The sequence below is a fragment of the Doryrhamphus excisus genome, linkage group LG10 (genome assembly GCF_037039965.1).
Source record: "Doryrhamphus excisus strain RoL-2023G ecotype Guam linkage group LG10, RoL_Dexc_Guam_v1.1, whole genome shotgun sequence".
Classification (NCBI taxonomy): domain Eukaryota; kingdom Metazoa; phylum Chordata; class Actinopteri; order Syngnathiformes; family Syngnathidae; genus Doryrhamphus; species Doryrhamphus excisus.
In genome coordinates, this window is record NC_136366.1 from 13,801,212 (window position 1) to 13,814,019 (window position 12,808).

The 12,808-nt window shown below is 40.9% G+C and overlaps 1 protein-coding gene across 1 annotated transcript; it reads left to right on the plus strand.

The window, feature by feature from the left end:
- Positions 1–1,106: 1,106 nt before the first annotated feature.
- bnip3lb (BCL2 interacting protein 3 like b) lies at positions 1,107–11,756 on the plus strand. Its single transcript, XM_058048567.2, has 6 exons — positions 1,107–1,390; positions 4,927–5,158; positions 6,077–6,155; positions 7,427–7,530; positions 7,819–7,968; positions 9,780–11,756. Exons 1-6 carry the CDS (start codon positions 1,336–1,338, stop codon positions 9,826–9,828), a joined length of 669 nt encoding a protein of 222 aa, XP_057904550.2. The 5' UTR covers positions 1,107–1,335; the 3' UTR covers positions 9,829–11,756.
- Positions 11,757–12,808: the final 1,052 nt, after the last annotated feature.

Here is a 12,808-nt window from a genome sequence, read left to right on the forward strand (position 1 = left end):
TAATTCCGGTTTGATTTTGGATGGCCAATAATTCCAAAATGGTTTTTGTTTTAATTTGCTCTGTGTTTCGTGTTCACCAACTTTCCAGTCAGTCTTTTTCAAACATCACAATGGTTTATATTAAAAAGTAATCATATCTCCAGATGTTTTCCGTCCTAATTTTAAGTGCTCAACTTGGACCTTAACATCCTTTTCTTTTTGGATGATCTTAATTTAGTACAGTACTGTTGTCTTCCCATAGTGTCTGACCACTCTGGAGCACTGATACTGGTCTGGCTTCAATTAAAACACTTGCATCTATGTGTTCGGCAAAGGTTTAGAACGGACATAAACCAACTGTTTAATTTGAGGCATTAGGCAATCGATTATTCAGATGCAAAAACTGCTACTGTTGTGTGCAGGTGCAACTGCCTGCAAGATAGTTGAATCGTATTGTCTCCACACTTAACAAACTTGGACCAGTCAGTCTATATCTGAAGCCTCTATCAATGTGCAAACTACAGTTCAATTTTAATCTATGACAGTGACTATAATAAAGGAACTACTTTTTTGTTGCATTGTGATTGGTTGGTTTTTATGAGGCACCTCTTGAGTAGGTGTGTTGACTCTGCTCATGATTGCACATTACAAGGCTGGAACTCCTCAAGTACTCATCCACTACCTACAGCATGATCATCAGCAGTTGTTATGTAACAGTGCAAATGAACCTTTACTGCAGGAGTGTCCAAACATTTCAATCCAATGTAGGTCTTAGTCATCGATATCAACATTAAATTGAGACTTGTTGCCCTGTTTTTACCGTTTTGATTTTCTTTAATTTCATTTCCCACATTAAAGGACAGCAAATGGGCCCTGAGCTGCACCTGTGCTAAATATTCGAAGATTACGCACTTTGAACACCCTTGTGTTTTTGAAACGATTCCTTTCTGGGTGTACGTGAGGACAAGCACGTCGACTGATATGGGCATCGGCCGGGAGCACATAGACACGTTATTGTAATTTAATGTAATCAAGGAAACCGTTATTTAGACAGTTTTTGTTTATTTGTTTTTTTTTTACAGCGGTGTTTAAAGAAGATATATTTATATAACCCCTCCCAACCCTATGTTTCGTTGCGCTACGTCATCAACCAGTTCCAGGAGGATCTGGGGTGCCTCACAGCTGCTACCTCCTCAACAGCTATCGAGTAAAAACAAAGCGCCCCCGTGTTATAAAAGCGGCAGTCAGCTAGGCTATATACTTGTGGCGGAACGTTTGTCTGAATGTATGAAGAGAAAGTAGCACACTTTTTGCACTGACGAGCTTTTTGTATGCAACCCACCTTAGTTACCAACCATGTCCGACGCTAGTGACACTGCTACACACAACAACCAAGACTCCGGGCTCAACGGTAAGTAGTCAGCTCCATTTTCAGATGTTTGACCAGTGTGTTCCATGAGTGCAGCGAGACCGCACACTTACGCGATGTGAAGTGTGTTTCACATTATTAAGACTAGTTTAGTGTTATTTTTTCGCCGCGAAGCTACATTTTTAAAGGGGTGGAGTCGACGGCGCCATGTTCCGTTTGTGTATTGACAGCGTGCTGTGGCCAATGGTGATTTAGAGCCTCTTGACTGACATGCTTGTGGACAAATCAGCGAGTGATGCTGTGGTCTGGAGGTGGGTTTAAGTTATGTCAACAAGACGCCAGAAATTGTTTAAAAAAATGGAGGGCATTAGATTTGACAATATTTCGATGAAGATTTACGTTAGCCATTCCTTAAAACAGGTTGTTTTTGCTGCTTGACTTTTATAGTTTTTATATTTTCACGAGACTGTTTATATACTAATATTAATTCTGCTTTTACTTTACGATTGGTCTTTATGTACGTAAGCTACGTAAGCTAATGGAGGGTGATACTCATTTTTTTTGTATCGATCCAATACATTTTAGTTCGACCTTATTTAAGATAATTGAATGATTTTATGAATTTCATTGCTCATTTGTTGCTCAATCATAGGACAAAGAAGTTACGTAAACGAAAAATATCAACACTTAATTTGTGAACAGTTCTGACTATTAAGACGATAAACAATATCCTCAATATAATACATGTATTCCCTTTTATTACATTCAGTTGTTTAGCAAGAGTAAAATAACGCTGATACTGTAAAAGCAAAAACTACTATTGACTGTCATTAAATTTTTTTTTTACTTTTTGCCCCAAAAGTCTCTTCTGCCTGAGGTCTAGTATCGATAATGTCGACACCCACCTCTCTTGTTTGCTACAACGACATAAACGTAATCTCATGTAGGACTTGAAAGACTTGAATATCGTCAAGTTTGACTTTTCATGTTTAATGAGTATCTCACACTGTGTCCAAAGGCAGCAGCATTGTGTGATTTGTTTCTCCATCGCTATGGAGAGGCATGACTGTGCATTCTATTTTCAGCTACTGTGGCATAGGGTTTGGATGGTGAGTGGCATCAGGTTCAAATAAATAAATTGGCAACACTTGATTTGATTTTAGAACTGAAAAGGTCTAATAAAGTGTTGACATGGATCAAATAATGATTATTTGGGCCGTGTCAATATTCTGTGCATTGTTAGTTAATTAACTTGTTTATTTACTGTTGTTTATTGCGGACGTGAATGTACTGTGCCTTGTTTTTTGATTGAAGAATTGAAGATGAAGAAAGGACTGTGTCCTTACGCAACACAAGACCTCTTGGACTGTCTGAGTACTTATTGAGACACATCTGCACAGACATTATGTCCGTCAGGTTATCAGCGAGATTGGTCATCAAGTGTGGACGTGCGTGTTATCTGAGACGTCAGGCTATATTTGGATTTCCTGGAGGGCTCACACTAGGTCATAAACATTCTTATCTAATCCATAAGGTCTTCACATAGGATCCTTCACCCCTCCTGCTGTGCCGGATCCTCAGCGTCATTCAGTCAAAAAAGATCACTTCATGCCTGTTGTCTTTTAATCCACTCGACAGCTCATAACAGGCCTGAATGCTAGAAGGTTCGTAAGCATCGGTACCATAGCAACGTGGTTCCAGACCACAAAGCAGGGACAATGCGCTGCCGAATGCAGCTTTGCTCGTAGTCTGCTCTGTAATCCACAGGATGAGAGTGAGTGCTGAGTCTGGGCCGTCCATCTAAGGGGAGGGAGGGATGACATTTTGGGTCAGTGGGTAGAACTCCACTTGTGTCTGTCCAATTGACAACCTGAACATACTGTGTATGTTCTTTTATGGTTTCATGCCCCCCTCCCCTCTCCCTCCTTCTGTCTTAGGTCTACAACGTGTCCTTCAGTGACACAGTGATATTAGAGAATGTTTTTTTGCCATTCTTGCGATTCATACCTTCACCTCTATATTTGTAACACTGCGCTAATGTGCGCTCAGTGGCCGCCCATGTAGAGAGGAGGCGTCGTATATCGCATTCAAGGTCCACAAGAATCCACAAGAAGGCATTTGCTGCTTTGTCATCACACAGTAGGAAATAGTGCTGTGCTCAGCAGCCTTTGATTTACACTCTGTCGTCACAGTCCCTTCGTTTTTCTTTTGGGCTTCAAGCGACACTGCTAGATTGTGTGTCAGTTCCCAATGGTCCTAAGTATAATAAAAACTGTCCATGTTTACATGTGCTTCTATAAGCTGATATTAAGCAGTACTTGAAATGATATACTGCCATGTAAACATCATTTTAAGGCTATCGTAAATAAGGTCATATATATATATCTAATCCCATGTTTTTGTGTATCAAGCCTGTTTCATTATTTGACAAATAGAGAAGTCTTATTTGATGCAAAACGTATTAGAGTATTTATATCCATCATGTATATGTGGTATCTCCAAAAAAGTGTTGGCAACCACTATATCTTTTCAAGGGAAGTTAAAGTTGGATAGAACTAGGGTTGAGCATTGACGGGAACCGGGATGAATCAGTCAAATATTTTTATTTGAATTCCTTTTTTTTTTTTTTTCGCATCCAGCCATTGGGGCAGATTATTGATTGTTGATCAATAGATTGTTGATCTAAATGCCCTTACATGCTAAACAGATTTGCTCTGTGTCAGGAAAGGTGTTGGCTGCAACTTCCCTGTACCATGAAATTTTATTTGCCGTTATTTGATGTTTTTGTTATGCGCATTTGGAGCGGCCGAACCGGAGCAAGACGAAACACAGAAAAGAAGAAGAGAAACTGGGGTGGGGGTGAAGGTTTGACACTAGAGAGAGGGACAAAAACAGCAGCAACAACAATAGTGACAAACAGGACTGCATCAGTTAAATGTCAATGATGGCTAAGGATCACAATAGAGAAATGATATCACTGAAATGAAACAGTCCAACTTTTATTTGAATTCCTAGTTCCGATGCCCACTTTGCAGATGGGAAGACACACTTTAGATGTCAACAAAGTAGAAGCAGCGGCTAAAAAGTTTGTCTTAACTTCATAATAATGATGTGCAAAAAATGTTGCAGTACCTCCATGATTCATGTTCACACATTGACTGTGTAGGAATAACGGAGTACCTTGTCTCGCATACGGTACGTCGAGACTTCCTCCAAACTATCCGAATCCGGGAAGTCAAACAATAAAGGACGTCTGTCTCATGCCAATGTAACCAAGGGTTTCAGGATGCTAGCTGATGTGGAAGTTCAGTGTAAATAAAGGACAGGAGGCCATGGCTAGTTGGGTTTATTCACTCATGCAGCCCCCGACCACAATGCTGCCGCTGCTGTAGCAGTTTCTACAACCAAACAAGCCTATTTTGATTTTGTTTCACAAAGTCACATTGAAGTACATCACACGTTTACATTTGCACAGTAGTCGTGTTATCACAAGTATCGGCGAAGTGAACACAAAGTAGCGTACGCATAAGAAGTGTGTCGTCGAGGCCCGAGCATCTTATCAGTGTTTCTCCCCTCAGGGTCTTGGGTGGAGTTGGAGATGAACAGAGGCACCGCAGGGTCACCCCAGTCATCGTCCACAGTTAGCCCCTCTGCAGGACTGCTGCCCCTTCCCCAGGTGGAGGAAGAGGAAGCCATGGTGGGGGCGCTGGAGCACGTGCCATCCTCGTCCTCGATCCACAATGGCGACATGGAAAGGATCCTGTTGGATGCCCAGCACGAGTCGAGCCGTAGCAACTCCTCCTGTGATAGGTGAGCGTTGCAATAAACCTCTTAAATATGACAAACCTTTTGATGACCTTTTAATAGTGTTTTTGTTTTTATACACCACAAACTGGTTTTAGAGCCCCGGGCTCAATGCCTTGCCATTTGTAATGGATAACACGCATCAAAAACAGTTTCCTGTGGCAAGAAGATTGGGCAGTTGTTGACTAACCTGAATGTCCTGATCCATATCTACAGTTGCCATGGTTACCTACAGTTGGGTGCTTTGTTCGTAGTTTACACTGTGCAATGTTTCACATTACTGACCACCTGCTGTTATCACAGAAGTATTTCACTTTAGCTTTAGGCTAGAGATATCCAAAGTGCGGCCCATGAGCCATTTTTGGACTCTACCTCATTTTTTATTGGCCATTGTATATTTTAACATTAAAATAGTGAAGCCTAAACATGTACAATTTGTGGGCTTTCCAACATTGATACATATATGCTGTACATTTTACATGTATTATCATGTTTTTGTGCATTATGGCAAATCAGATGTTTTCTGTGGAAAATAACCAATTTTTTGGAGAAAAAATAAAATTAAAAAAAATTTTTTTTTTTACACAAAATCCACAAATTTGTGGGGTTGTGTATGCACCTTATTTGTTTCATTCAGGGACAGCATGTGTATTGTTTAGTATACTGTAGTTTTAGCAGGTTACTTCTTTATGATGTTGACCTTTTTCAGCACAGGCAACGCTCAAATAGAGAAAACAGCAGACAACTTCCTCACTGTCCCCATTGTGCATTTAACTCAGTGTATTGAATCATTATGTAATTGCTCTATTTCAGATATATTGTAACTATTTTTAATTATATTTGAGCAGCCAGCTCCTATCTAATTGTAATTCTGCAGGAATCTAACCCCCTAATGAGAATATTTGTTGTTTTTGCCCACTTAAGTCCTCCACGGCCTCACACTCCCCAGGATGAAGGGCAGATCATCTTCGACGTGGACGTGACTGGCAGGAGAGACAGTCAAGTAAGAACTTAAATGGCGCTGATAAGGTTCTTTATTGGTGTCGCTATGAGAAGCTCAACCCCCAGGCTAGGCTGAGGTGTGCATGAGTTTGGTAACTACTGCATTCTTAAGTTTCATCATAGCTTTTGGTGCATTTTTTATGCAGTAATTGAGGTTATTCACCTTAACTCTTTGAATCCCAGTCACTATACCACAACATAAACAACAAAAAAGGTTGTTTTAATCAAAATGACAATATATTTACGAATATAACACCATGAACTATTTACATTTTTCATATTTAGAACTAAAACTGTATGTGTGTGTGTGTGTGTGTGTGCACGCATTCATGCGTTAAAATGATCCTACAATGCGTAACTTTGTACACGCTATACTGCTGTGGATGGTGTAATACATGCAAAAGATCCACGCCGATCTCTTATCAGATGCACTTCTGCCACCTTGTGGCCATTTTTATGGCTTTTATGGAATCTTACTGGTTTTTAAATGTTACCATATCAACCCCCGCGGACCCTGCGGTCCTCCGGCACTGGCCTTTTAACAATACCAAAACCCCACGGTGAGGCAGCATTTAGCCACTATGGCCCCCCACCTGTGGAACAGCCTGCCAGGACTGCGGAGACTGTTGATATTTAAAAAAAAAAAAAGATTAAAGACACACCTTTTTAATCAGGCTTTTAACTCATATTTTAAAACTTTTCTTATATTTGTATCTTTTTAGTCCTATTTTGTGCTCTTAGTCTTTTAGCTTTTAACTCCAGCGTTTCCTCAGCGGGGGTCCTCCACACTGCTGAGGGGGTGCCATCCTTGGGTCCCTTCGACCCGGCCGGCTGGGGGTTCCTCCCTTTGATGTGGGGGTCCGCCCGTTTGTCGGAGTCGGGGGGCCCGGGTGCTGGTCCCCCGATGGCACGGCCTGCTGCTCCTCCCAGTGTGGACGGCCCCCAAAGGTGGCGTTTCCTTGATCCTTGATACTGTGTTTGATTGTGTGTGTGTGTATGTGTCTAGTATGGAGAGTGGGAGGGAAGGGTAATTGTTTTTCTTTTTAATTGTGGTAATTGTTTTTAATTCTGTAAAGCACTTTGTATTGCATGTCTTTGCAGGAAAAGTGCTCTACAAATAAAGTTGATTTGATTTAAAACCAACCTAACAGCCACCTACTTTAGTGTGCAACCTCATTTTGCCTCTCTTCTTCTGTAAATATGCGTTTGTACCAGTTACCGAATGAATATCAGGCTGATCTGCTGGATGACGTGCTGTGTTTATGTCATTAGACAGGAGAGGACGTCTTGGACAAGGAGAGGGACATGGACATCCTGATGAAGGACGCAGATTGGGTTGCCGACTGGTCTAGTCGACCGGAAAACATTCCTCCTAAGTAAGTCTTGACTGTGTAAACATCTATCTCTTTGGCTCACACGCACACACCTGCTTGTTTGTACACAGAAAGCAATTAGTCATTCTGGCTAAAGTTGGCGTGACACACACGGAGTATATAAAGCCAGCTGTCTGACATTATATGTGGGACTTAAAGACTTGTTTATTATTCTTGGTTAAATTTAGATGCAAGGATTGCATTTTAGCTGATGTACCATATACCAGAGCAACTTATACAATATAGGTGTCAGCAAGCACAATAAATATACTCTGAATCACGCCCCCCCAGGGAGTTTCATTTCTGTCACCCTCGACGCTCCGTGACGCTCAGCATGAGGAAGACGGGTGCCATGAAAAAAGGAGGCTTCTTCTCTGCAGAGTTCCTCAAAGTCTTCATCCCATCGCTGCTGATTTCACACATCCTCGCCCTGGGACTCGGGTAAGAAGATCTCTGGTTGACGTAGCCATCCATCAACTGTTTTACACCCTCCCACAAAAAAGAGCATTGTAATAATTGCCTGATGTACCTGAATGCACCTTTTGTTGCCTGCTTTAACACCGTGAGGTGCGCTCCGTGTTTTGGGGCGACCTGGCCAAGCTTGAGCATCAGTGGAAGGACATCGTGTGGGAACTTAACGAAACTCCATCCAACACTTTACTTTACACTATACTTTAGCATTATATCTGCTAGCGTAGAAGAGCGTGCTAAATAAACCACTTCAGCTCACATTGCCTTGCATGGGGAATTCCACCCACAATGAAGACTCGCAGGTACAATTTCCTGCCCAATTTGATTAGATTTTTCACCATTTTTGTGATTGTTAGATTTTTTTATCCAAGTTTTTTAAAATTTCCTCTTAGTGAATTTCTTCTTGTATTATGACTTTATTCCCATAATATTGAAATTTTTTCCGCAACCAAATTTTCCAAAAATAACTTTAAAAATTTTTTTTTTCTTAAATATTACAAAATATCCATCCATTTTCTATGCCACTTATCCTCATAAGGTTCCGGGGGTAGGCTGGAGCCTATCCCAGCTGACTTCGGGCAAGAGGCGGGGTACACCCTGAACTGGTCAATTTGATAAAATATTTTTATTCAATATTTCAACACTGTGCTACTAATATATTATTTATTTCATCATAAAATTGCTATTTTTTTGTCAGAATCCAACTTTTTCCCTCTTAATATTTTCACTTCATTTTCATCAAATGACAGCTGTTTTTGTTCCCAACTATTTCAACTTTCTTCATTTAAATTTTCTTCTCGGAATTATGACTATCTCAATAATAGTTTGTTATTTGCATAAATTTACTGTGTATTATCCCAAATTAAATTTTCATAAAATTATTTTTACTTCTACAAAATCATGTAATTTTTCTCATAATATTACAATAATTTTTCTCTTAATATTTTGACTTTACTCTTGTAAAATTTCTGCACAGTTTCCATTTTTGCTAATATTCTTGTTAAATAACATTTTTAGAATGTGCTGCAAACCCATAATAAAAAGCGCTGTGGGCCACAAATAGCCCCCAGGCTGCACTTTGGACACCACTGATCTAAATGCTTTTCAGTATGGGATATAAACTATACTTTCATTCATTCATTTTCTACCGCTTTTCCTCACAAGGGTCGCGGGGGGTGCTGGAGCCTATCCCAGCTGTCTTCGGGTGAGAGAGGCGGGGTACACCCTGGACTGGTCGCCAGCCAATCACAGGGCACATATAGACAAACAACCATTCACACTCACATTCATACCTATGGACAATTTGGAGTTGCCAATTAACCTAGCATGTTTTTGGAATGTGGGAGGAAACCGGAGTACCCGGAGAAAACCCACGCATGCACGGGGAGAACATGCAAACCCCACACAGAGATGGCCGAGGGTGGAATTGAACCCTGGTCTCCTAGCTGCGAGGTCTGCGCGCTAACCACTAGACTGCTGTGCCGCCCTAAACTAAACTTAATTCAGTTTTTTTTCCATTAATCAAGTTGTTTAAAAATGAGCGCTAACACCAGTAAGGGGCGCTGCCCTTCCCTATATTATTATTAATAAATATATTATTATTATTCTTTCTTATGGAGATCTCCCAACAGGATGACTTAGAGGCGGACTAGTCTCCACTCCTCGCATACATAATGCCACTCTGGTTTCAAGCATCCTTCTCATGGGATGTCGGGTGCAAACAATGGCGTTCACGGCTGTGTCGATGCACATTACCGTCACTGTGACTTGTGTTTCACCAGAGTGTACATCGGCAAGAGGTTGACCACGCCCCCCACCAGCTCCTTCTGAAGCTGAACCTGAAGAAAAGTGCCTGAGAAGTAGCCTGGAGCCAGAGAAAGTATTGCTGTCATAAGGAGAAGTTTCTCCTCCCTCTATCCTGCTTGCCTCTGCCTCCTCCTTTTCCTCCTCTTTGCCGAGATATGACATGTTCTCGGTAATACTTATCATCACCCCCCCCCACACTTTTTTCTTGATGGGCTTTCCTCACAGTAGACACTCCCTCCACTCTTATCACTCATTTGTAAAAGCTTCTCAAAGAGTTCATAAGGCCTTTTACTTTCTCCTCTTAGGTACATTTTTTCAATTGAGGGTCACAGCATTGAAACCAAACTCTTCTGTCCACTTTTAACCCCAGATTGTGAAAACCACGAGTTAAAAGCGAAGATGCCTTTATGAAAGCAGCCCGTTTGCTCTTTCTTTGCTTCTTACTTCAATGTATTTTACCGCTGGAACTGTTAAGTGTAGACTGGGCATCCCTTAGCGTGAGGAATCGGTGTTTGTCATGCTGTGACAGCAAGATGAAACAAAGATGTGAAGAAGTACAGTCGGAATGTTGACGAGTCTCGTGCAAGCTGCATGCGCAACAACAGTATTTCAAGGTCGGGTCTTGGGTGACGGTGTTGTGGGGTCCAGAAAGGATCAGACGGCATGTTAATGTTTTTTTTTTTTTTTTTTTGTGCAACTTGACCCTCTTTGTTTGTCTGCAACATATCGAAAACTGGGTTCCCTTTTGTGGCGATTTTAAGTTAACTTAAATCCTGAAATATTTGGAATGTGAAGAATTAGTTAAGGTTTTCCAAATGTTATTTTACACTGCACACCACCAAGTGTGCCATAACCTATTCAGGTTCTTTTTGTACCTTCTGCTATGTAGTGGAAGAGCATTTAAATCTTCCCGTTGTCATTTTTCGCTAAATTAGCAGGACTACTTCAGTTTGGACAGAAGTTTCATAGCGGTCCTCAATTTTGTGCATACTAGGTCTTCGACAGGGGTTTGAACACTTGCAATTCTTTGCAAAAACACTAGGGGGAGGTGTTTCCTTGCGAGTGAACGACCACAACTTTGGTTGACTAGCTGTTTAGCTTCCTGTGTAGGAGGCGTCTGTGTCTGCAGTTCCTCAATTTTGGTGGACTTTGTGATGCTTTTGCAGGATGCAAAAAAAAATGGTAATTCCGCACTAAAAAAAAAAGGCCTGCATCGCCATTGACACAAGGTAAGACAGCCTATGACTTTTCATTGATATCACCGACGTAACGTGTGATTGCAGACACGGAACTGACATGTTCAGCAGTATAGCACACTGAAGAAAAGTTCTGTTGTACGGTTTCACAGCACAATTGAGCTCGTCTGCATGACGTGAAAAAATAAGTTAAATTAATTGTTCCATGCCCGGTTCGGTCAGGTTGACGAACAAAAGGAGTGTATGTGTGTATGTGCAGCATTGTACATCTTTCTTCAATAACTCATACTCCGAGCAGACGTATAAAATGCCAAATCTATAATGTATGGAAATGCAGTGTTGATAAATTGTGAGCTTTTGTGAAGTTTAGTACAATTGGAAGCAATGACCCAGCAGGTCAATTCTTACCATTTGTACCAAACCAAAAGAAGAAAACTTAATAGCTTGGTGATTTTCACCCCTCCCCCCTTAAATGTGACTACTCTACTATTCTTATATGAGACATTTGTGCTCCTGTTTAAAATGTGCGGCTTTCAGAAAGCTGATTTGGTTTTGACTTTTCCTCCTTTTGTGTAAAGGTGATTGCGATCACGCAGAGCAGCAGGATTCGCGTTGTTCCAAAGTAAAGCCTGTTTTGTTAATTAATAATTGGTCCTAATCGTACTTATTGTCATGCATTTGCTTGATTTTTTTCTTTTCCTATTGCATTCAACAAATGATAAACCTTTTTGTCATTAAAGATAACCTGAATGATTATGTCATGCTTTTGAATGAATGATTTATTGAAGTCAAGAGGACCACTCCTAAAACTTGTCAAGTTTTGTGTTGTGTGGTCCTTGTGCTTGTGTGTCACACTTAGACAGCTGTCGTGGTCCACAACTGTTGTTTTGGATGCATGCCTGCTCCAGGATAACTTGTAGGGAGTTTCCGTGAGTTCAGTCTTTGCACCAGGCTGACATTTCAGGGGTTGGTATGACTTCCACAGTAGCCACTAAATTACATTTTCCTCAGGAATTTGGAGATAAGCACTTACTATAAAGAGGAGGCACTGCTCTCCAGTGGTGACTAGTCAGCAGTGCGGCCATCTTCTCCTCACAAACCTGCTTATGTTGCCAAGTTATGCTCTCACTGTCAAAGCCTATGATAAGGAATTTTGTTGACTTCATTGATTATTTCTACAATTCTGTTTTTTCCAGCCATGCTCATGTTTTAGAAACCTTAAACATGCTCTCAGTCTCATTATTAAGAATGATTTGCAAGCAATACTACATATGCTACAGTAATAGGTGTAGCAACATTACAGTGCATATTAAAAGATGTAAATAGTTATTGATTCATAGGCGTTGCACACTTCCTGGCTCCTCCTCCCATCATCAGCACACCGGTTCTTGACCAATCCAGACAGAGCCAGGCTCAGAGCTCCACCCACTGCAGCTGATGGCGTTACCATGGGTTACCAAGGGTGGAGGCTTGTCATCTCTCTGCATTGGTGAGAACCTTCTTTCTTTCCCTTTTAGTCCACATGCTGCACCAGTGACATTGTCGTTATAGTCTACATAGTCATTGTACTGTGTTTACACTGTAGGCCACATGTTGGCCAATTTGCCTGAATGGTCAGTGTTGCTGTATGATGTTTTGTAGGTCAAATTCACACACATTTATAGTTTAAATCAGGGATGTCCAAAATGTGCCCATGAGGGCTTTTTTTTTTATTTAAAAAAAAAAATGAATTTAACAAGAAAACTGAAAGGGCAACATCAGAAATGGAAAAGCTATAATTTGATGCAGCTGTCATTTTATGAGTATAA

Bases quoted from the DNA above. Each gene is read 5' to 3' on its own strand.
- bnip3lb (XM_058048567.2), top strand. From the start codon at position 1,336: ATGTCCGACGCTAGTGACACTGCTACACACAACAACCAAGACTCCGGG. The intron at 6,156-7,426 runs GTAAGAACTTAA...TTATGTCATTAG, and splicing joins CTGGCAGGAGAGACAGTCAA to ACAGGAGAGGACGTCTTGGA. The intron at 7,531-7,818 runs GTAAGTCTTGAC...ACGCCCCCCCAG, and splicing joins CCGGAAAACATTCCTCCTAA to GGAGTTTCATTTCTGTCACC.